Raw genomic sequence first — 26,134 nt, 5'->3', positions numbered from 1 at the left:
TCAAGAAAAGTCATTATCGTTATTATTATTATAAGTCATTGCGTAGTCTGATAATAGGCCATAGAAAATGTTAATTTATTTGTAGAGCATTTAAGGTATTAATATAAAATGTCAGGTACTTAATATTAATAGACATAATAATAATAATAATTTAAAAGTTATTAATATTATAGTCAATTTTATTGTTATTTTAAATACTTAACAACAAGGCAATAAAAAAATAAATTTATGCATAGCTTTTACAGTCTTTATGTGAAAGTCAGCTATCATATAATAATAATAATAATATTAATATTTAATATGAATATAATAATATGAATATATAATACCATTCATATTTTTTCGCATGATGTAGACATTTTGTTCCGAGCATATCTTTCCGTAAAGCAAAAACAAACCACTGATGTCTCCTTATCCGCAACAATGTATGGAATACCACAGAATTCCCATCTAGGGGCCGCTGTGTGGTGGGAGGAGCGGAAGTTGAGGAAGTCGAGTAATAGATCAGGGAATGAAGAGCCCGTGTTTGTTCTAACGGTGAGGCGCTCAAGAGTTCAGGAAGCGCCAATAAAACCATCCTGATACTAAACACACACTCACTCGGGCGCACTTAACAGGACTGTGACTCGCGTGCGCGCACGGCTGGATCGGGACACTTTTGCATTATGCATTCGGACTGCAGGCTGCTGGGATGGACGCGTCGGTAATGGTGGGCAGAGGGACCGGAGGGGCTGCGGTCTTCATCCTGATCGTCTTCATCCTACTCCTCGGTGCCAGAAGCTCTCGGGCGCAGAAGGGTACGTGATCTTCAGAGGGGCTTAAAGTTTTTTACGAGTTGTTAAACTTCGCCTAAACTGCTCCACCATGGTTGCGGTTTCACAACAAACTCTTTGGGTGGTGTGGTGTAGTGGTTGAAGAACTGGACTGGTAACTGAAAGGTTGCTGGTTCAAATCCGCGCTCTGTTCATGAACTATCACAATTGTGTGTTTGATTAAGACATTTAACCACACTAGTGACTAAGCGATACACGTAACTAGGTTTGAAAAATGTAATAAGTTGACTGGGTGAACACCTCGGCTAAATAACGGAGTCTGTGTTGTTTACGTTCGCTTACATTACTTACATTGTTGCTGTGCTACAGCTGGATCAACAGAAGAGCGTGATGACGCAACGCCTGACATGGGCCGTGCGCTGCCCCCGCTGCTTTTCCAAATATGTAGTGAGTTCATGTGCTGTCCAATGTCAAGCTGTTGCATTTAAACAGAGAAACTAACAGCACACTTATTAGAGATTTAGTCATTCTCAAGCAATCTGAGGTTAACCCAATACAGGCCCTATACAGAATTGGTGAAAACTTCTGTCCCACAACCAAAAAACACATTTAAAAAGCATTTAAGTATTCAAATCTATTGAAACCCACAATAATATTTAAAATATCAGTAAGCTTAATATATAAATAAATAAATATATATATATATATATATATATATATATAAATCATCATTTAGTGGGTTCTTTCAATTGGGAGGTGGCTGTCCCAAACTCTAACACCTAAATTTCAACTTCCGAAAATGATTTTGAAATCATTTTTGCATTTTACTCCATAGTTGTTTTTAAGAACATCTTTTTGATATATATATATATATATATATATATATATATATATATATATATGTGTGTGTGTGTGTAATTTTTTTTTTTTTTTTTTTTTTACAGTGAAGTTCAAAAAAAATTATTTTATATTTTCTTTGTAATATGCATAAAAATGTGTCCTGCATTTTCATGTCACTACCGAAACAGTGTATGTTTTAGTCTATTGGCTGAAACTACAACCCAACATTTATGATAAATAAATGTTGGGTTGTAAATAAATAATAAACGAAATATTTGTGCCACTCTCTCTCTCAGCTACATGGTGAGTAGATAGGTCCCATCTTAATGAGGTAAATGTGTTAAAATCTGTGTAACTTTTTAAGGAACATCACTACCAAACACCTTTTTTCTGCAGTTACGCACACTTTTTGGAAGTTGTTCCATAACATTTAGTTTTTATATGTGTACAACTTTTAAGAAAGTGCTAGCTAACCTTGTGCTTATTAGCATCTTTGGCCCAAAAGTATCTAAAATGGTCACTGCCGAAACAGTCACAACCGAAACATGTCATCATTGTTTCGGTAATGACAATGAGGAACACATAATCCTTTATTTGGGGAAATAAACATACTAAAATATAAAAAAAAAGTGCATAACTGTGCTAAAATTTTGTTTTAGTATACGAGTTAAAGTTTTGTAATGTGATGTGGTCAGTACCAAAATGTTACTGTCGCTACCGATAATGTTCAGTCACTATCGAAACATGGGATAACTGGTCAAAAATAAAGTATATTGAATTATCAACTAAGATGTTATAATAGTGTTTGGTTCAATGCATATTTAAGCTAATGAATCATTAGCTTTGAAATCAACTTTTTGCCTTTTACAAAGAAAAAGTGGATTCAAAAACCAACAAATCTCATAAATCACATAAATATTTTTAAAACTGTAAAATTGTAATCTGAAAACGTATTAAAAAAAATATTATTTCCAAGGTAGATGTAAGAAAAATCTTAATAGATTAATGTAACCATTCTAATTAAATTATATGTTACTATGTTTCATAGTGACAAATATGGGGAGAGGACAAATATTACAAAACTTTCTGAAAATACAGTATGAGAATTAACTGCACAATTACTATGTATATCTTGCATATTATACTATTTGCATACATAACAATTTGTGGAAAAAGACTTTTTTTCCAACTCCGACTTTGCACCAATTTTGTAGAATGGCCCATATATGTTTTTGCCAAGTAGTTTTACACATAAAGAAACAGGACCTTTGAGAAATATCATATAAATTATGCATACTCACATGAGATAAATGCACAAATGGGTGCAGCCATCTTGATATCACATGACCAGCTCTGTCATACAATTGACTGTTGAGTTCAAAAACATCACAAATGAGTACATAATGTGAATTTTATCTTCCATACAAATAATAAACTTTCCAGTATCATTGTTATAAGGGCATGTTGTCACAAAATGTTAAAGCTTGCGCAATAATGATGGATTTTCAATATTTTTTTGTAGCCAAGACTTCCAGATATTTGTCTATACAGAAACTGAATTTTAAATATACACCTACCCAGAGACATATAGTCAGGAAAACATGTGACAACTAGCCCCAGTTTGTCATAGAGATAATTATCTGAACTAAATAGCTGACGGTGTCTGAAATGGTCTTCAGTGTCACTTCATCTTTCTGAATCATTCAAATATCCTGATTTGGTGCTTGAGAAACAATTCTTATTAGCAATGTTGAAAGCAGTTGTGCTGCATAATATTTTTGAAGAAATTGTGATTTTGTAACATTGTAAATGTCTTTGCTGTCACTTCAGTTTACTGCACTCTTGCTGAATAAAAGTATTAATGGGAAAAATTCAGTGTTAAAACTAGCTCCAGTTTCTCATACTGAATGTTATCTGAAATAGCTGACAGCATTTTCTGTGCATAAAACTTTGGAAGTGTAAGGTTTGTGTGGGTGGAGTAAAGCTAGGGGAAACATTGAGACTAGAGGTGTTTGTGTGTGTGGATAGGGCTGTTGTTTTTGCTCCGGGGGTCTGAATATTGTCCAGCAAGGATTACGTAACAACAGCGCAAGCTGAGTTTCATTCGGTGTGTAAACGTGTGACAGGCGGCGCAAGCAGCTGCAATGCAATGCGATCTCATCTCTCTCTCTCTCTCTCTCTCTCTCTCTCTTTCTCCACCTCTAAAGATTTAACAAGCAGCTCTTTTGCACAATTTTCAAGCAAAACATTTCACCAAATGAAATTTAAGTTTCAAGTGACAAAACCCAAAACATTCTGTGCACAATTAAGACAAAATTTGGACACTTTCTTTATCAAACCATAGTGGATCATGCAAATATCATTAAATTATGTTGATTGTTCCACATCCATATTAGACAGAAATTTCCATAACACTAATCAAGAGTTCCATGCTGTTATCTTGTATAGAATCTGAGCTCTGGAAAGTGCTTGATCATTTCTGGATGTTTTTTCAGGGGACGGCTGTGGACACACAGTACTGGGTGTGGGCAGTGGGAGCTTGGCGTCTCTGGGGTACCCTCTGTCCTATCCCTCAAACTCTGTGTGTGAATGGGAGATCAGCGTGACCACTGGACACACAATCATTGTGCGCATTACCGATCTTGACATAGACACAAGCAACTGCCAGGTGTCTTACCTGCGACTCTATAATGGCCACGGACCAGGGCGAACGGAAATTGGTGAGAAATTGTTTTTTTCTAGTCTTCAGTTACATTTGTATTTCCAATATAAATTGACAAAAAAACGACGTTAAAGGAGAAGTCCACTTCCAAAACAAAGATTCACATATAATGTAGTCACCCCCTTGTCATCCAAGATGTTCATGTCTTTCTTTCTTCAGTCGTAAAGAAATTATATTTTTTGAGGAAAACATTTCAGGATTTTTCTCCATATAATGGACTGATATGGTGCCCCGATTTTGAACTTTCAAAATGCAGTTTAAATGCAGCTTCAAACAATCCCATATGCAGTTGTAAACGATCTCAGCCGAGAAAGAAGGGTCTTATCTAGCGCAACAATCGTTATTTTAATAAAAATAACACAATTTATATACTTTTTAATGCCAAACGCTCGTCTTGTCTTACTCTGCCTGGACTGTTTTTGTTCCGGTTCATGACAGTCCAGGCAGGGTGTTTAAGGGTGTTTGATCTTCTTTGCACGTTTACTTTGCAAAGACTGGGTCGGAACTTCTGCAGCGATGTAGGATGATTTTGAAATGATTTTTGAAGTTGAGGGAGAAAATACGCTCAGAGTTTTTTTCAACGTACCCTAACTGTCTTGAACCAGAATACACAGAGTTCAGGGAGAGGAAGGCAAGACGAGCGTTTGAGATTAAAAAGTATTTTTAAAAAGTACCCTTCTTCCTCGGCTGGGATCTTTTACAACCGCATTTGGGATCGTTTGAAGCCGCATTTAAACTACATTTTGGAAGTTCAAAATCGGGGCACCATATCAGTCCATTACATGGAGAAAAATGCAGAAATGTTTTCCTCAAAAAACATAATTTCTTTACAACTGTAGAAAGAAAGACCATTTCGGATGACAAGGGGGTGAGTACATTTTATGTGAATCTTTGTTTTGGAAGTGAACTTCCCCTTTAAGTTAGGATTAGGAAAAAAGTACTTTGGTCTTTTCAAAACATTTGAATCCATGGCCCTATTTACAACTGGTATTAAAGGTCTAGTTCACCCAAAAATCCAAATTCTGTCATTGATTACTCACCCCCATGTCATTCCAAACCCATAAGACCTTTGTTCATCTTCGGGAACACAAATTAAGATATTTTTGATGAAATCCGAGATCTTTCTGTCCCTGCATAGACAGCAGTGCAACTGACACGTTAAAGGCCCATTAAACAAAACAAAATAAGACAAACAAAATAAACAAAAAGAAAACAAAAGTAACAGCTTCATTCAACAATTTATTTTCTGCATGCGTGTGGTGCTGCAGACACAGGAGCCACTGATTTGATGTAGAACGTCCATCTCTTTTAGTTTATCGTCTCTATATTTTGGTTGAAATAAGTAATGCTGGCCAAAAAATGGCGAATTGAAAATACGCCCAATCTAAATGTCATCAATTTCACAAAAAAAAAGTTTTTATGCTTGCGTGAGGTGGTTTTTCAGGCAATTCAAAAAAGAAATATTTCGCAAAACTACAACGGAAACCATTTTTCCACATTTACAGCTCAATTGGAGTACGTAAAATCATATGATCATTCTTTATTGTGCCATAGACCAATTCGGTGTTTGCAAACAGTGATGACGTTTTTTTGTGGCCGGAGCCTGTCTGGTGGCAGAAAAAGTTTTTAAGTAGCAGTCTATGGAATCCATGAAATAAAAGAATAAAAAAAAGGTAAATTTGGGTTTATATTTAAACATTCTGACTCGTTATTCTGTCTTTTCCCCTCGCCTTAGAAGTTTACGTCCAACACTTCTGGCTTTTTTCCCATCGGAATTAACAAACTCACAATTGTTAAGTCAAATCGAGTTATAAAGTTCGAACTAGGAGATATAAACTTGCATTTGCGGGGAAAAAAGTCAGAATTGCGAGATAAAATAGGTAGACGTTATATAAAATATTACAGGTTTAAATATTATTTCATGCTGCAACGGTAGGCTAATACAGCATGTTCCCTATGAACTGCTTAAAATGTTTGTTTAAATCAAATTTATGCTTTAAAAGTATGGTAATCACAGCAGGTTTCATCCATAGTATGTTTGTTTAAATGTCTACGAATGGCGTCCTCCACTTGTTACTAGTGTTTTTCTGCCACCACAATGCAAGTGACGTAACTGTGACAAATACTCTATAACCTCCAAGAAACGCCTCATTTGCTAAAGATACACGTCTATGTTTCCTTTAATTAAAAATAATGGCCAGTGCTGTGATTGCAAAATACATAAATCTACCAAGGAAGAAAATTGTTTAGTGGCATAACATCAGTTAATGAAAACAGCGTCATTTCTTCTGTCAAAATCTTTTGACATGTTTATGAAGACTGTTTTATGTACAGCGCGCATCACTATGAAATACTGCTTTGTTGAATTTAATAAAATATTTTTATTGTCATTGTATGAGAGCGGTTATTATTGCATAAATATAACAAGTTTGCAATCCCTTATACAATACCGTAAAAACTATAAATAATATCAGATAAACCAAAAAAAAAACAAATAAGTGTAACAAACAGTATAAACGATTTTTTAGCAATTCACTCTGGCAATTACCTTAATGTTAAAATAATGTAAGTAAATTAATGTTTACTTCTATATATGTCACAATGAGAAGAAAACATGTTTGGAATTTCTGTTTTGTGCTTGACTATAATACTATGTAATGGCAGCAAAACCACCCACTAATGTACAGTGACTACATTAGTGCTGATGAATCAATGGAAAAGAACTGAAAATTATTTCCATTTCTCTTTCTGTAGTCAAGTTTTGTGGAGGAAAAGAATGGAGAGACACTGTCATACAGTCGGAGGGGCATCAGGTCACAGTGCAGTTCATGAGTGGACCCCACAACAACGGCCGTGGCCTTTTTCTCTCCTACACCGAAAGTCAGCACACAGGTAAGCAGTCAAGAATTCTTAAAATTATCAGTGTTGAAAACAGCTGCTTAATATGTTTTTTGTGGAAACTGTGATTCATTTTTTTCAGAATTCTTTGAATGGAAAGTTCAATAGTACAGCATTTATTTTAAACAGACATCTTTTGTAACATTTTAAATGTCTTTACTGTCTCTTCTGATCAATTTAATGCATCCTTGCTGAAAGAAAGTATTGATTTCTTGAAAAAAAATTTAAATAGTAGTGTACTTATCCTGTATGTGTGAAAGCTTGTGTTTGTATGAATTAATGTTGAAGCAGGCTTAAATGTGTCTCAAGATGTATAAAGGAGCTGCTATGGCAACTGTGTGTGTTTTTGTTCAGATGAGACTGAGGAACATCATGTGAAACTGATTAGAAAGGTTATTTCAGGAGTATGTTTCTGACTGTAAGAGTGTTAGGGTTTTTCCTGGTTCCAGGGTGCGTCCAGAGAGCTTATGAATGACAGACAGTTAATTTAACAGATGAGACAATAATTTAAACTCATTTAAAATGAGAGGAAATTATGTAACGGCTGTTAGTTGTGTCATACAGTACAGTGTCACAGAGTTTGCAATTTTGTCACAGAGTTTGCAATTTGATTTTTCCAACTTACTTGCAAGTGTTAATATTTTCATGTGTGAAAGTGGATTCCATGTTGCTAAGGGCTTGTGGGCTGTTGTTAGGTGGTTGCCTAATGGCCATATCCATATTCTGGCCCCTAGTTGTAGCCAAAGACTAAAGAATACACAAGACTTGCTATAGTTTTGAGTGGGGGAAAACGCAACGCTCATTATGGCAGCAAAGCCCCGCCTTCTTAATGAAAGAGCCAATCGTTGATTAGTAAAGTTAGTGCATCAGTGCGACTGCCATTAGAAATCCCGGTTGCTATAGAAACAGTCAACATTCTGAGACTTGCGCTCAGTACTGCGAATGCGCATTGGCTGATCTAGCCTGAATTTTTTTTTTTTTTTTTAACGCTACTAGAGCATAAGGAACAATATTTATGAGTAAGTTCTTGTCAGATTTCATTGGTGATTTCAAATGTGAAATTTAATCGCAAGCTTGATGAACAGTTCTGGAGAATTTGATGGTTCCACATTCAAATATGGCTGCCGAGTGAAATGACTTGCCTTAAAGGGACTTTGTTGTAGCTTGGGCGACTCCTTCAATTTCTATAGGGTATACATGCAAGTTAATCACTAAATACCAATTAAGTTATAGCAAACCTAGAGCTAAAAATGCTGCAAGATTAAAAATTCTAATCGATGTACGTAGCATAAATGTGGCTCTTAGAGACGCCTAAAGTATACTTCACTTAGGACTGCATATGGTGTGTTCATGGCATGCAAAATTGCCACAATTACAAGGTTACAGCTTGTAAAATGTGTTTATATCCTTGTGGAACTTGTCATTATAACTTGTAAACTTGAATTTTCTGAAAGGTCTGACTTGTACCACCTGATTGCTGTATCATCATGCAGTAACACTCAAAAAACAACAGCATCTTCAATAGTAAAATGTAGTTAAGCAGTTATTTAATAACTCCTATAATCGACTGTTCAATGTCTTAAAGGGATAGTTCACTCAAAAATGAAAATGCTGTCATTAATTACTCACATGTCATTCCAAACCAAGACCTTTGTTCATCTTCGGATCACAAATTAAGATATTTTTGATGAAATCCGAGAACTTTTAGTCCCTGCATTGACAGCAACACAACTACCATGTTCAAGGTTCATGAGCTAATTGGTTCAAATGTAATATTATGAAGCTACGAGAGTACTTTTTGTGCATGAAGAAAACAAAAATAACATCTTTATTCAGCAATTTCTTCTGTGTCAGACCTTTCTGGGTTTTGAACATGGTAATTGCGTTGCTGTCTATGCAGGGTCAGAAAGCTCTCGGATTTCATCAAAATCTTAATTTGTGTTCCAAAGATGAACCAAGGTCTTGCGGGTTTGGAATAACATGAGGGTAAGTAATTAATGACAGAATTTTCAGTTTTGAGTCAACAATCCCTTTAATAATACAAGAGTAATCTGAAAATAAAAGAAGTTTATTATTAAGACATTTGCATTATTTGAGGTGTTGTAGTTTTGTCTGATTACTCAAATTTGCTACGTAGGTTTCAATTAGGTGGATTGTATCTGTGTGCACATAATATAGCTGCTTGTGTCTGATGTAGACAGTGTTAGGTTTAGGGACTTGTTAAATAACTAGTTCTGATGTCTAAGGCATAAGAAAAAGTGCTTTTTTGTAATAATGTTGAATGCTGCAGGAAAGTTTCAAACTGCAGTGTAAGCACATTTGTGAAGGTGCTCTGTACAGCATGGCACATCCTGAGCCTCCAAATCTTTGGAATCACAGCTGTGCACTTCTGTGTTTGATGTGTCTTAACAATGACATTTGCCCTTTGACCTCTGGAGCTGTATGAGGTCAGGAGTTCACACTGCCATGTGGGAGCTACACCTGTTTACCCCAGTACTCAGAGATTGTGTGTGTGCGAGAAAGAGAGAGAGATCATATTTCCCATGAGTCAGGAAAGAGACAGATGAGTCCATGCTGTGGGTGTGAGTAATGGGTACAATAACACCACAAAATACCTTGAACCTGAAATGCGCACACACAGTCATACACATTCCAGCATTGTGGCAGGAAGTTTTGCACAAGCGAACACCACTCATTTTCTTTGGGAAAAGTAACGGATGTGAATCTAGTTGGTATTGATCTGTTCATTCAGATGGAGGCTTTTATCCACAAAAATGAAACACAATACACCAGTCTGTTACTAGTGCCAGTGCGCACTTACACACACACACAGACACACACACGTTTGTTTTTGTGAATTGTGGGGACTTTCCATAGACTTCTATAGATTTTATACTGACCAAACAATATTGTCTATGCCCTAACCCAACCCTAACCCTAAACCTACCCTTAAAGAAAACATGTTTGCATCGTTACACTTTCGGATAAACATTATTTACTATTTTTAATAATTTTTTAACATTGTGGGGACCGCAGACCGGTCCTCACAATGTCAAAAATTTCAGGTTTTACTATCCTTGTGGGGACATTTGGTCCCCACAATGTAGCAAAAACAAGTACACACACACACGCGCACACGGCTGCGTATTATTTTAGTGTGGAAGGATGACTGTAATCAATAGTGTCACTATGGCAACCATCAGATGTGCTGCTTTATCTGACAGAGGTAAACATATTTCAAGAGGGTTCAAAGAAAATGTCTCTCTTTTCTCATCCTTCAGACCTCATCACCTGTCTGGAAAAAGGAGAGCACTTCAGTGAAGCAGAGTTCAGGTACCCACGTTTATAGCTGTCTGGGGTGTGTGTGTGTTCATGTTCTTGTATATATGTGTGTCTGTGTCTCATTTTCCCATCCTGCATTTACAGTAAATTCTGTCCTGCTGGATGCCTGACTGATTTCGGAGAGGTTTCGGGAACCATACCGCACGGATACAGAGATGTAAGTATGTTACTGTTGAGTGGACGTTAGATTAAAGGGTTGGTTTAGCCAAAATTGAAAACTCTGTCATTATTCACTCACCCTCATGTTGTTCCAAACTTGTATGACTTTATTTAAAGAATGCAAAAGGAGACATTACAAATTTGTTAAGCACAAGGTATACTTTGCTTTTTATGTGAATGTTTGTGTATTAGGGGTGTAACAGTACACAGAAGTCACAGTTTGGTACCTACCTCGGTTTTGGGATCACGAGTTTGGAAACTGGAAATGTATTTTTGAACAGACAGTAGTGCTACATACATAGCATGAGAAGTTGTTTTTGATATGAATTGGATTGCATAATTTTAAGATTTAAAGCAAAAAGCAGACAGACTGAATGAAAATGCAGATGTATTCTCTGCCAGTAGGTGGTGCTTATGGAACAGCAGCGATATAGAGTTTCCTTACCGCTGTAAACAAAAAAATCTGGCTTATCTGCCTTATTTTTCGTAAGAGTGTGTGTGGCCATTTGTACATTTTATGGGTCCTGCTTCTGGTCTCATCCACGTCCAGCATCCTATTTTTAGCTGAGCAAAACAGCTTGTTTGGCTGCTTGATATTGCAGATTGGTGTGTCTTACCATATTGTTTTATATGATGTTGCTGAAAAGCACATTATTTTGTGTATTTGCTGGAGTGCAATGTGTTTGCACAGTTTGAGGTTCAAAAAACACATTATTTTCCACATACAGTACTGTACATTATTGTTGCTCCTCTCTGCTGTGCCTTTTGGAAAAGCATTGATTTTTACAAAGCTCATCATTCTGAAAAGTGCGGTGTGCCCTGATTAGCCAGCTATCCAGTTTGTTGTGATTGGCCAAATACCTCAAGCGTGGGACAGAAATGTTACGCCCCTTACCATGTTATGATGCCATGTCCGGGGCGATGAGACAAAAACAATAAAACTCATTGTAAATGAGGCATTTGTTGGATCCAGTGAGGACATAATTCCTGATTATAATGACTCATACGGTCTTTTTACATGTGCGTCACGTAAACATAACACCATGTCTGCATTTGTGATTGTAGAAACGACAAACAATAAGCATTACTCTACATTGCTCAAAACTCGCATTTGAATAGCCAGTAGCAAATTCTTTGAATATGACAGCGGTTTTGGTACGGTTCAGCATGTGCAGTGTTTAGGGAAAAACTATAATGTCAAATAAAAATAAATAAAATAAGAATAATCTTAACTACAAGCAACAGCACAAATGGATGCAATGGAGTAAAGATACATATAAAATAAAAAGTGATTTTTCAGGTAGGTCTAACATTAGTTTTTAGGTACAGAAATTGAATAAAGTAATTAAATGTAAAATACCATTGCAAATTTTACTGTGTAAATTAAAGATTAATCTTTATTAAAGCTATTCAATCAAGAGCAGTGAGTAATTCCTTGTTGCTGTATGATTAATATTAACAAAGTGTTGTCACTTTACAAGAATGCACTGATACAGTGCACTGACACATGGCGTTCAGCTGGCTATGTCTTCTATAGGATAATTACCAAGACCAGCATTTTGACGTAATGTTTGTGCAAATTTGTCCATTCACACAATAGTTCAGAGCAGAGCTGGCGTCAGGGTACTTCCATCAGGGGTGCATTTGCAAGAGCGTGCAATCACTTTCTTATGTGCGCTGTTTTATCGGTTTCACTTTCATTTTCAAAATCCCTGCTTCAGAGAGAGCTTAATATTTGTGCACATTCTGAGGCGTGGTTGCAATGCCAAGTTGCGGAAAAATAGTCTTTGCATTGCCTTTCTTTTGATCCCAACATTAGGAAAAAGTGGATAAACTTTATTTTTAATGAAGATCCAGACTGCATCAGTGAGAACTTGTTCCTTTGTTCAGTTCATTTTATTGCGGATTTGTTTGCAAACAGTGCACAATTCGACGCAGGACTTTCAGAAAGTTTGAAACTAAAAGACGATGCTCTGCCGACCATATTGGATCTGACAGTAATGTCGCAGCACAACTTGGTCTTTTGTTCACTTCATTTTGTCTCGGGTTCATTTATAAACAAGGCACAATTTGATGCAGGATTTTCAGAAAGATTGAAACTAAAAGACGATGCTGTGCTGACTATATTGGATCCGAAATGTGTGAGTAACTGCTTTTATTTTGTGGTCACTATTGCTTATTGTGTTATTAGAGATTGTTTAATGAGTATTTATGCATCCATCTATAAAGCATGTAGACTGTCAAACATGCACAACTGTTAGCCAATCATACCAGTGCACATTTACTTCCAAGTCTACAATCCGCCACACCTATTCAAACAGAGCGTTTTAATGAGAAGGGTCAAAACAAGGACAGAAGATAGCCTATTACTTCTAAACTGGTATTTTTTTAATGTAAAAATCTTGATAACATTATAAATGGACATCAGAGAACAGTACGAAATAATAAAAAAGGCAGTTCATGACCCCCTTAAGTCATTATTCACTGATTATTTCAGAACCACTGAGACCAGACTGAGTCTATGAGTTCACTGAACAGATCTGACTCAGACAGCACTCAGGGACACAAGACGTGCGGGTGCTGTTGCTTCTGCATTATATGATTTGTTTATCCTCTTTAACTGCTGTGATTCAGCTCTTCAAAGTAAAATATTCTCAATGGCTTCATGTTTGAAATGATCCATCTGAATGCTTTACATTCTCAAGAAATGTTTATAAAAACTGTCCTTCTTTCATTCTGTAAGAAATATGTATTGATATAATATAAGAGAGAACGCATTCACTTAGAGAAAAAAAATATTCAGTGAATTGCATCTTTTTAGAAAGTTGGTTAAGAAACAGAAAACAGTCTTACATGCACTTGAAGTTGCACAACTGCACAAATAAATCATGCTAACACGTGATGTTTAACCGTTGGGTTATACTTTTTAAAGCAACAGCCTATTTGAAACACGTATTTACTTTAACGGTTCTGCGTGTTTTGTTACCAGGCTTCGATTGTAAGTGCATCGTACCTAAATTTGTTTTTACCAATTTTGTCCATGGTAATGAAAAGCATGTCACAGATGCTGTCAGCTGCATTTAACAAAAGATTATTTCTTTTAGAGCGACCGCACACTGTCTTTGCTGTACATTAGGTCATAGCTGATGACCTCATCACTGCTTTAATGCTTCCTGCTTTCTTTAAACTGTTTGGATGATTTCATTTAGTCAGTTTGAACACAATAGGCAGCTATCTTCTTGAGAGCGTTTCTCAAACTTGAACCCAGTGTTTAGGGTGTTTAAATATGAAAAACTGAGCGTTCTTCTGAAGTTGAGTCATTGTAAATGATTCTGCGTGTCAGTTTTAGAGCTCTTGGTCTCTTAGGGGTGTGTTGGTATCCGTGTCTGTGTTTGGATGTATGTGCGTGTGTTTTTATGCGTGTATGACAGCGTGTTTCTCGGGGAGATGTTAGATCAGGTTTGGCTGAATGGTTTTCTAATGCAGACCAGCTGACAGCAGTCTTGTGTCTCAGCTCAGATACACCCTCTGAATTAGTGTGGGGCCCATATGACGCCTTTAAGAACGTGTGTGTGCGTGCACGTTGTTTGTGGCAAGAGCCATGTTTTATTTTGCCCAGAGGAAGTGGTGTATGTTTGCGGTGTTGTTGTGTGTGGGTGTTGAGAGTTTGCCTAGTGTGTGTGGGTGTTGAGAGTTTGTCTAGTGCCTGTGGTCTCTTTTTGGTTTGGAGTCCCAACTCTGTGTGTATCTTTAATCAGAACTGTCATTTTTTTGCTTTTTAAACTTGCAATTTTACTATTATTTCAGTGCTGGGCAGCAAGTGGCTCTGGCCATGTACACACTGCAGATAGATGTGGTTGTTTTCTTCTGGGAAGTTCCTACTTATGACTTTGGAAGCTGTGATTTCAGCATGATGTGCATTCAAGTGTCACCGCAAACAGTATAAGTGCACCGTAAAACACGCATCTGTGCATCAGATTGTTTAAAACTTGTTTGTTAGGACTGTTTTTCTTGCTGACAGGCTGATTTAAATGCATCTGATTGTATTGCGTTCACATGCACGGCAGACATTTCTGTTGTAAACGTAATCTTGATTTGTTTATTTGATTAATTGTGCAGCTCTTGGACACATTAGGCAACGTATTAAGAGAGACAAGGAGCTTTTTAAGGTCCTAATTCAACAAAGTGGAGGAAAGGATGCACATTAGGTGTGTAAATGATACTTGCATTTGTCCTTTATGTGCTGCCACAGCAGATGGCAAGTGTGGTACATTTCCTGTCACCTCATAAGCTGCTAAATGAGTTGTATTCTCTGGCAAGCTTTATTGCTATTCTTTATTAGTAGTCTGCAAAATGCATGCAGAATAACATTCTATAGTCAACATTCACAATTGAAAATTAACCAATGCCAAGTTGCACCCGACATGATTTTTTAGGATACAAACATATTTGATTATTTATTTGAGTGTCAACTGCAACTGTCAACTGAATTTAATAGGAATTCATGCTGACAGACAATTTTTCAGTTGGTTTCAAACTGTTAAAAGTAGAGCAGGAAAAAGCAGAAGAAATGAAAATTGTCATCATTTACTTGTGTCAGACTTACTTTCTCCTGAGAAAAGAGATGATATTTTGAAAAAAAAAGTGTATGCAATGAAAAATCTTGTTTTTTGACATTCATTATATGGCCAAAACAGTTGAAACATTCAAAACATTTTCTTGTGTTCCACACGTAGAGAAAAAATAAAGACATACAGGTTTGGAGCAACATGAGGGTGATTAAAGGATGACAGTTTGGGGGGGAACTGTCCCTTTTAATAAGCAAATCAAATGGTGGACGTCTGTCAGCTGTGGTTTACTAAGAATTACAGGATAATAATACATTACTGGTTGCTACTGTCACCTCATATGTTATCCCGAGTTTAAGATTATAGGAGCGACTGTACACAACACTAAAAGATCATTTAGGAGATTCGTTCTCACAAATAAACTACTGTTCAGCAAGATTTTTAACATTTTGGAACATTCTCTAATGCTTACCCAGGCTGCATTCATTTAATATAGCAAAAACATCTTTATCATTGATTTTGATCAATTTAATGCATCCTTGCTGAATAAAAGTATTCATTTCTTTAAAAACCTCTTACTGAGCACAAACTTTTGAGTAGTATTGTATTTGCATTTGTGAATCCCGAAACTTTGCGGTGTTTATGTGGCCTTTGAGAACTGTGTGTGTGTGTGTGTTTGTGTAAGTCTCAGTCTAAATTCTGGAAGAAGTCAGTCTAATGAATCATCCATCATCCTTTATCACAGTGGCATAAATGATACCACTGCAATTCTGCTTCAAGGATGTGACCTCATCATGCCAAGTCACAGCTTGTGGGTTTTAGGTGAGTGAGTCAGTGTCAGCTGTCTTAATGTCTCACCGTCTTTATCTGCAGTCTTCTCCTCTCTGTCTGGCCGGGATTCATGCGGGTGTGGTCTCCAACACTCTGGGGGGGGCAAATCAGTGTGGTCAGCAGCAAAGGCATCCCACACTATGAAAGCTCACTGGCCAACAATGTGACATCTGTGCCGTGAGTAACCCATTTGCATTCTTGCTTGCTTTCTTCATGGGAAAATCTATTTCATTTGATTACAGAGCTTGCAAGGCAGTACAGTATTGAAATTCCTCTTAATATCCTTTTCTTATCCTTTAAATGTTTAATGTAGAGGTTTTCCGTGTTTTTGCCAAGGAACCCCAAATCTATATATCTATCTATTATGGAAGCCCATTTCCACCACTAAATAAAAAATTAAAAAGACTTTTTATCTCATAATTCTGTTTTTTTTTTTCCTCAGAATTGCATGATATAAACTCACAATTGTGAGAAATGGTCAAAATTGCAAGACAAAAAAATATTTGTCATAATTCTGACATTTTTCAATGAGTCTGTATCTCACAATTCTGACTTTATAACTTGCAATTGCGAGTTCATATCTTAAAATTCTTTCTGAGAAAGTCAGAATTGCAAGAAAAAAGTCAGAAGTTTATATCTCGCAATTTTGACTTTTTTTGCAATTACGAGTTTATATCTCACAATTCTGAGTTTAGTGAGAGTTTATTTCAAGCAATTCTGAGAAAAAAGTCAGAACTGTGAGTTTATATCTTACAATTGTGACTTCATAACTCATAATTGTGAGTTTATGTCTGCAATTCTAATTTAATAACTCGCAACTGTAAGTTTATTTTACACAATTCTGGGGAAAAAGTCAGAATTGTGTTTATATCTTGTAATTCTGACTTTTTTATCTCATAATTGTGAGTCTATATCTCGCAATTATGATAAAAAAAAAAGTCAGAACTGTGAGTTTATATATTGCAATTATGACTGCATAACTCACAATTGTTTATGTCTGCAATTCTGATTTTATAACTCGCAATTGTGAGTATTTGACACAATTTTGGGAAAAAAGTCAGAATTGTGAGTTTATATCTTGCAATTATGACTTTTTTAACTCGTAATTGCGAGTTTATGTCTGCAATTCTGACTTTATGTCTTGCAATTCTGACTTTATAACTCGTAATTGTTTATTTCAGACAACTCTAAGATAAGATAAACATTTATTCGTCCCACAATGGGGAAATTTCTGTTTCAGCAGCAAAAGAAATGCAAATATAGGGCCAAGTACAAAGAAGAAGGGAAAAAGAAAAAGCCAAATACAAACAAATTGCACTACGTTATTGCACAGTTTCAATTACGTTATTGCACCATTTCATACATTACTATTGCACCAATTTAAGTTAATTCTTATTACCCAGTTTAAGTATCAATATCAGCAATGCATGTTTAAGTAACTGACAGTATATATTATGGTAAATGGTTCACTGGGAGCAGCTCTAATTGTAAAGTCTTACAGCAGTAGGAAGAAAAGGCCTTCGATATCGCTCCTTCAGACAATTAGGATGTAACAGTCTGTCACTGAAGGAGCTTCTCTGGAATGATACTATTTCATACAGTGGATGGGAGTCGTTCTCCAACAAGGATGATAGCTTAGCAACCGTTCTCCTTTCTCCCATCTCCTGTACTGTATCCAGGGGCGTCCCCAGGATTGAGCTTGCCTTCCTGATCAATTTGTCCAATCTCTTCCTATCTGCATTAGAGATGCTGCTGCACCAGCAGACCACTCCAAAAAAGAGTCAAAAAAGGTCTTCAGTAGTGCATGCTGCACACCAAAAGACCTTAATTTCCTCAACAGAAAGAGTCTGCTCTGTTCCTCCTTATAAATTGCAGCTGTATTGTCTGTCCAGTCCAGTTTATTGTTCAAATGAACCCCCAGGTATTTATAAGAATCCACTCTCTGAGAAAAAAGTCAGAACTGTGAGTTTATATCTTGCAATTCTGACTATAACTTACAATTGTAAGTTAATTTCACACAATTCTGACTTTATAACTCACTAATGTGAGTTTATATCATGCAATTCTCAGAAAAATGTTCAGAATTATGAGTTTATATCTTGCAGTTCTGACTTTATAACTCGCAACTGTTTATTTTACGCAATTCTGAGAAAAAGTCAGAATTGTGAATTTATATCTCGCAATTCTGACTTTATAACTCACAATCACGAGTTTATATCATGCATTTCTAAATTCATTTCTCAGAATTACGAGCTGATATCTTAATTCTGAGAAAAAAGTCAGAATTGTGAGATACAAAGCCGCAATGACCTTTTTTTATCTTTTATTTAGTGACAGAAACAGCCTTTCATATCTATATTTACTATGGCTTTTTTTTTAGGAAGTATTGAATTAGTCTAATTAAGTAAAACTTAAAACTTAAATAGTAAAAACTATCTCTATCGTTCTTGAACTTTTAATTACAAGTTGGAAAGTAAAATGTATCAAAGCTTTTCTACTTTTTTTAAAATTATATTATAGTTATGTTTTTTTCAGCATGTTGCAAGAGCATACAGAGGTGAATTAATGTAGTGAATTAAGTACTGTCATAAACAACAAAGCAGCACATGGATCCATTTTTTCATTATGAATCATGTGTTGCCATAGAAACGGATACTTTCTGAGTCAGAGGACCTGAACCGCTCTAAATTGTCATCTGGTAATTATGGTAATTCTGACATGACGTGAACACAGCTTAAGCGACAGCTTAACATTTGCATACTGGATGCATTTATTTGCAGCTATCTATGGTTGTCTACACCGTGAAGATGATCTTGCGTTGTGTGTTGATTCTCCTCCACAGCTGGTGGAAACTGAATGCGTGCTGTGTGCATAACATTTCTCAATGTTTCTCTGATGCAGCATTTAATTTACACAAAATCAAAGCCTAAAACTTTAACTTATTAAAGCATTTTGCTGCCTTGCAAGCACTGGTATTTTCTATTGGAAATGCAAATGTAGTTTGATTTGATTCTGCTCTTTGGTTGAAGTTTTTTTCCATTTATGTAATAAACTCATTGATTTATCTTTCTCCCTCTTATAGTGGAAATCTCTCCCCAAGCCTTTTTACTTTCAAGACTAGTGGTGAGTGAATCAGTAATATAGTATCTTGCAGAATGTTTTTTTTTTTTTTCAAAAGAGTTCAGAAATTCTGTTAAAATAAGTTGAAGATTTAATAAAGACAGTTGTTCTTTATTCCTGTCACTTCTACAGAAATGCTCAACACCTTGATCTAATAATAGCACCTTTCATTTTCCTCTCTCTTCAAGGTTGCTATGGCACTTTGGGATTGGAGTCGGGGGTGGTCAGCGACTCTCAGATCACAGCCTCTTCAGAGTGGGAATGGGGCGGTCACGGAAAGGAGCCCACTGTCTGGGGCCCCACAGGGGCTCGCCTCAAAACACCAGGACGTCCGTGGGCAGCAGCCAACAGCGACACAAAAGAATGGATTCAAGTGGACTTGAAGAAAGAGAAAAAAATAACAGGTAGAGTTTGTGTGTGTGTGTGTGAGAGAGAGAGAGAGAAAGAAAGGATCAGTGTGTTTTGTCTGTATCTTGACTGGTCAGTCATTTGCTTCTCAGGTATTACCACCACTGGCTCCACCCTCCAAGAATATCAGTTTTACGTTTCAGCCTATGAGGTGTTCTATAGCCATGATGGACAGCAATGGAAACCTTATCAAGAAGTGGAATCAGATAAAAACAAGGTATAGAGGCTTGTTTGTATTGTTAGGTTAACTATGTTACAAAATCTTTTTACGACAGGATTCTAACCATCAGAAACTTTATAAATGATTTGGAATGCTTTATGTTTGCTGCAACACCACTGTGCACAGTATTTCAGTCTATTTCAACAGAGTTTGATATATGCCTGATGCTAGGATGTAGTACCTATAAATAAATAAATACTAAATACTAAGTAAAATTTTGGATTAAATTTTATTTACAATTGTATTAAATTTTAAATGAAATCTAGATGTATTCATCCTCAATTTATTTTGGTCCACCCACCATATTTATTATTTTTGTTGCCAGGTATCTTGAAAGGCACCATAGATCAACTAGCATATCCAGCTCAGTAGATTTTGAAGCAGACCATGTGTGTTCTGTTCTATTCTATTCTATTCTATTCTATTCTATTCTATTCTGCCAAAACAAGGTATCTTGAAATTCTAGCATATTCAGTAGATTTTGAAGCAGACCATTCTGTTCTATTCTATTCTAAATTCTGCCAAAACAAGGTATCTTGAAATGCACCATAGATTGACTAGCATATCCAGCTCAGTAGATTTTGAAGCAGACCATGTGTGTTCTGTTCTATTCTATTCTATTCTATTCTATTCTGCCAAAACAAGGTATCTTGAAATGCACCATAGATTGACTAGCATATCCAGCTCAGTAGATTTTGAAGCAGACCATGTGTGTTCTGTTCTATTCTATTCTATTCTATTCTATTCTGCCAAAACAAGGTATCTTGAAATGCACCATAGATTGACTAGCATATCCAGCTCAGTAGATTTTGAAGCAGACCATGTGTGTTCTGTTCTGTTCTATTCTATTCTATTCTATTCTATTCTATTCTATTCTATTCTATTCTGCCAAAACAAGGTATCTTGAAAGGCACTATAGGTTGACTAGCATATCCAGCTCAGTAGATTTTGAAGCAGACCATGTGTGTTCTGTTCTATTCTATTCTATTCTATTCTATTCTATTCTGCTAAAACAAGGTATCTTGAAAGGCACTATAGGTTGACTAGCATATCCAGCTAAGTAGATTTTGAAGCAGACCATGTGTGTTCTATTCTATTCTATTCTATTCTATTCTATTCTATTCTATTCTTCTATTCTACCAAAACAAGGTATCTTGAAAGGCACCATAGATTGACTAGCATATCCAGCTCAGTAGATTTTGAAGCAGACCATGTGTGTTCTGTTCTATTCTGTTCTATTCTGTTCTATTCTATTCTATTCTATTCTATTCTGCTAAAACAAGGTATCTTGAAAGGCACTATAGGTTGACTAGCATATCCAGCTCAGTAGATTTTGAAGCAGACCATGTGTGTTCTATTCTATTCTATTCTATTCTATTCTATTCTATTCTGCCAAAACAAGGTATCTTGAAAGGCACCATAGATTGACTAGCATATCCAGCTCAGTAGATTTTGAAGCAGACCATGTGTGTTCTGTTCTATTCTGTTCTATTCTGTTCTATTCTATTCTATTCTATTCTGCTAAAACAAGGTATCTTGAAAGGCACTATAGGTTGACTAGCATATCCAGCTCAGTAGATTTTGAAGCAGACCATGTGTGTTCTGTTCTGTTCTATTCTATTCTATTCTATTCTATTCTATTCTATTCTATTCTGCCAAAACAAGGTATCTTGAAAGGCACCATAGATTGACTAGCATATCCAGCTCAGTAGATTTTGAAGCAGACCATGTGTGTTCTGTTCTATTCTATTCTATTCTATTCTATTCTGCCAAAACAAGGTATCTTGAAAGGCACCATAGATTGACTAGCATATCCAGCTTAGTAGATTTTGAAGCAGACCATGTGTGTTCTGTTCTATTCTATTCTATTCTATTCTATTCTATTCTGCCAAAACAAGGTATCTTGAAAGGCACCATAGATTGACTAGCATATCCAGCTCAGTAGATTTTGAAGCAGACTATGTGCTTTCTATTCTATTCTATTCTATTCGGCCAAAACAAGGTATCTTGAAAGCTCCCATACATTGACTAGCATATCCAGCTCATTAGGTTTTGAAGCAGACCATGTGTTTTGTTGTCCATTCTTCTTTTGTGTTTGGTGGGTATTCGATAGTAGTATTGGAACTGCTGCAGAATGACATCACTGTTTGTATATTTCCAGGAAAAAAGGGTTTTACATTCCTGAGGTTTAAGGACCCTGAAATTAAAGTGCACTCTGTGGTCATTAATAATGAATGTCCATCGACTGTCAGAGCGCTTAACGAGAATCGCATTGATTAGGCGTAAATAAGATGGACCTTGGTCTGAGGCCAAATGTTCTTTGTTGCCAAGGCACTGTGTCCTTGTGTCTCTGTAACAGATTTTCCAAGGCAACACCAACTATCTCCAGGAAGTGCGGAACAACTTCATTCCTCCAATTGAGGCGCGCTTTATCCGAATATGTCCCTTGCAGTGGCACCAGAGGATCGCCCTTAAAATGGAGCTGCTGGGCTGCCAACCTCATGCAGGTGAGACTAATCAGAGGAATTAGACTCAGATTTGGCCAATTCGCCATGCTAAACATGATTGGATTTCTTTGTGTTGGTTAGCGAGGCCAAGAATCTTCCATCCACCCCCTCCTCCACCTCGCAGAAAAAGCACAGTGCCCCCCCTACAGGAGAGGACAACGCAAACGCCCAACATCCGAAACACCACCATGCCTCCGCACTCTCACGATGGTGAGAACATACTTCATTCAGTTATTTAACATAATAGCTTTTTTAAAAATGCAAAGGTGTGGAATGATAAACTCAAGGCCTCTAAAAGTTAAACTTTGTTTAACTTGACCGCCGGGTTTTTAGAATGCTGTCATAAGCAAAAAAGTGAATTCAGTGGTTAGACGCTTCAGTCTAGCACGTTTACATAGAAAAACAATGAAAAAGCAGCACACTGGAGAGCAAAAGTATACACTGTATGAACTGCCCCTCAGGCAGCATTCTTTGCTGAAATGGAACCTCATAAATATCTGATTTTAAGATGTTTTATGTAGGCGGTAAACTCGCTTTTCAGATCCTTCTCATATGAAGTGCACTCATTTAGGATTTACTGTTGATTCCAGCTGATTCTCATTTTAGCATGTTGCCAAGTTAATAATTACTCTAGAAAGTAGAAAAATACAAACCGCATGCAAAAATTGGTTGAAATAGCCAAATTCTAATTAGTTCAACTACCTTGTATTAACTTGCCTAATTCTAGATTAATGTTATTAATGTGCTGTGTAAATGCTGTGTAACAGATGTGGCGCTGGTGGCAGTGTTGGTTCCTGTATTGGTGGTGGTTCTGACAACACCTGTGTTAGTAATGGTTTGCTCATGGCTGTGGAAGAACAGGTCAGTAAAAACATTCAAATATGTCAATAAATTATTTGATATCTGAACAGTTTAAAAAAATCACTAATAGATCATTACGCTAAAGTATTTTAGGCTAATATTAAAGAGTTCGTTCACCCAAAAATGAAAATTCTGACATTAATTACTCATCCTCATGTCGTTCCAAACCTGTAAGACCTTCATTCATCTTCAGAATACAAATTAAGATATTTTTGATGAAATACAAGAGCTTTCTGACCCTGCATAGACAGCAACGCAGCTGAAACATTCAAGGTCCAGAAATTGACTTAAAATAGTCCATGTGACATTAGTGGATCCAAATGGCAGCTCCTGGGTCAGCAGCACCACACGCATGTGTCGTGGTACTCTCATGAACACGTAGCGGAGATTGACACAGAAGAGAAGAAATTGTTGAATAAAGTTGTTATTTTTGTTTTTTTGCGAACAAAAAGTATTTTCGTAGCTTCATGAACCACTAATGTCACATGGACTATTTCAACGATGTCCTTGTCAGTTGCATTGCTGTCTAGACAGGGTCAGAAAGCTCTCAGATTTTATCAAAAATATCTTAATTTGTGTTTCGAAGATGAATGAAGGTCGGGCAGTGATAGGAATAACGGAGTTCTAAATGGCTTTACTAACAGCGTTATTTTCGTCAGTATCGAGTAATCAAATGAATTACGTTTTCCCGTTACAGCGCCGTTACGGTTACTGACAATAAAATGTGGTGATCTGAATGGATGTGCAGCGTACCTGCAATTGACGAACCGTAAACTCTAGTGTGAAGGCACACGACTAGCCACCGCTTTGTCTCACACACACGCAAAGAAAGAGACAGAGCGAGAGTCTTATACCATGCAGAATTGACGCGCTACATGTAAACAATATTCTTTGTTGTATTTTCCTCTCAAAATAACAGAGTTCCTTTGGAATTCTTCAGCTTTTAAGAACTGCTGGTTTCTCCGGTAGTAGGTGGAACTAATGCGCAAACGGCAATCTCATTGGCTGGCACTCACCTATTGTCATCCTTGTTTTGATTTCAGCGAATCAGTTTGAGCGACGCAGACAGCGTCATTATTATTCATGAACCCAGCTGCTCATTAATGCTTAGTGCGTTTTATATAGTTATTAGTAGTAGAATTCGTAGTAGTTTTGTTATCTTATCTGTATTTTTTTTTCCCCCTTTTTTATACAAACACGAAATTACAAATAATATCTTAAGCACCACCACCTGTCCTAAGTTCAGTCAACATGACAAAAATGCATACATACATGGTTATTTTAATTAGTAAAGTTATAATTGCTAAAGTTCTAAAATGCTAAATTATCATAATGTCGTATTATAATGCTTGACTGACTGATGCTAAATGTACGTTGAGAAATTTTAAAAACTGCCATTAAGCTTACATATATAGTATATCAGATATTTAATATTAGTCCAGTGAGTAAACAAATAATGTAATTCATTTCAAGTTTCAAGTTATTTGTTGAATTTGATTTTTTTTTTTTTTTTTTTTTTTTTTTTTTTAACACAGTAACACAGTAGTTACTTTCCCTGGTAATTATTTACTTTTATAATGATGTAACTCAGTTATTAACTCAGTTATTTGTCAGAACTAACTAGTAACTATAATTGCTTTTTCAAAGTAACATGCCCAACACTGCTTACAGGTTTGACATGAGGGTGAGTAATTACAGAAATTTCATTTTGGGTTGAACTATTTCTTTAAAACTATGTTGTTCATAAAAATTTAACCTTAATGCAAATAGGCTGAAAGAACAACGTGTTTGAGACAATATGTTCACCATCTGTATTCAAACCTGCAGAAAAAGCCCTGAGGTGACTTATGACCTTCCACACTGGGAACGCACAGGTGTGTCCATTCTCAGTTGTTCGCTCTTTTACATTTCCACCTAACCTATGTGAATTATTAAATGTGCATTTGAATGTGTTTTAGTGTGGTGGAAGAGTATGAAACAGCTGCTTCCCTCTAAATTGGATGGAGACGACTGTGTTCGTTACAGTTCCACGGCACGAGTGGACCACCAGAGACCCCGAGTGGAGCCTGCAGGTAGACATACAAACAAACTGTTCAAATTAGTTTTATTCTCTCCAGCAAAACCTTTAACAACCTATTTCTCTCCTATTTGTGTAGAATACGCCCAACCACTTGTTACCGGTACAATGGCCTCTCTTGGACAAAGGTCAACATTTAAGCCTGAAGAAGGAGAAGCCCCCGAGTACGACGCACCTATTCCCCCGGAACATTACCACGCTTACGCTGAGCCGCTTCCTGCGTCTGGCACTGAATATGCCACACCCATCATGATTGACAGGGCTAACCACCTATCAGGAGGCACTCTTCCATTTAGGGGGCGTGGTTTAGTGGCTCGGACAGACAGCAGCCAATCAGCAAGCTCAGCCTATGACACACCGAAGAACACATCTGATCAAGCCACACCCACAGAAGGAGAGTTGTACCAAGTGCCACAGAATACCCACAATGCACCGTGTCAGAAAAAAGACTGACGAATCACAAAAGAGCGGACCCTTTTGGAAACCCTCAGCTGAACACTACCTTTCCCAGAAATCTGCAGATCAGATCAGAATGTGCCGTCTCAAATTGTACGCCGCGCAAGTCCTATCACTGAAATAACACACAGGAATGTCAGGAGAGAGAACAGCAGAGATCTCGTTACACTACTGTGTTTTGTGGGTGTTTTGTGTGAATCATACGTCTAAATGTGTGTGCATATTTGTGACTGTGCTCTGCTATCAAACTGTGAGTCCTTAGATATCTGTGCATTTTTCTGAGAGCGGAGATGTATTCATCTCAAATCGCTCATTGTAAGGCACATTTTCCCTTTAGGCAAAGATCTTTTCA

At 36.7% G+C, this 26,134-nt stretch overlaps 1 protein-coding gene and 1 long non-coding RNA gene across 4 annotated transcripts; both read left to right on the top strand.

Moving 5' to 3' along the window:
• Nucleotides 1-483: 483 nt before the first annotated feature.
• dcbld2 (discoidin, CUB and LCCL domain containing 2) lies at nt 484-25,793 on the top strand. The gene is given in 16 exon segments (XM_051118960.1): nt 484-797; nt 4,109-4,333; nt 7,090-7,227; nt 10,515-10,566; nt 10,660-10,732; nt 16,176-16,229; nt 16,231-16,310; nt 19,216-19,256; nt 19,442-19,657; nt 19,754-19,878; nt 22,241-22,388; nt 22,470-22,598; nt 23,156-23,249; nt 25,077-25,123; nt 25,208-25,321; nt 25,406-25,793. Coding segments are annotated over 16 exon segments (2,016 nt in total). The 5' UTR covers nt 484-691; the 3' UTR covers nt 25,780-25,793.
• On the top strand, nt 19,885-22,228 carry LOC127170751 (uncharacterized). Of its 3 annotated transcripts, none has more exons than XR_007828399.1 (3): nt 19,885-20,330; nt 20,413-20,526; nt 21,165-22,228. It is a non-coding gene; the product is annotated as an uncharacterized LOC127170751 (long non-coding RNA). The 3 variants fall into 3 exon arrangements; XR_007828397.1 differs by having other exon boundaries at nt 20,413-20,640; XR_007828398.1 differs by having other exon boundaries at nt 20,413-20,779; nt 21,284-22,228.
• Nucleotides 25,794-26,134: the final 341 nt, after the last annotated feature.

Source organism: Labeo rohita, chromosome 9, assembly GCF_022985175.1.
Source record: "Labeo rohita strain BAU-BD-2019 chromosome 9, IGBB_LRoh.1.0, whole genome shotgun sequence".
Taxonomy (NCBI): Eukaryota; Metazoa; Chordata; class Actinopteri; order Cypriniformes; family Cyprinidae; genus Labeo; species Labeo rohita.
This window is presented reverse-complemented; position numbering and strand designations above follow the sequence as displayed.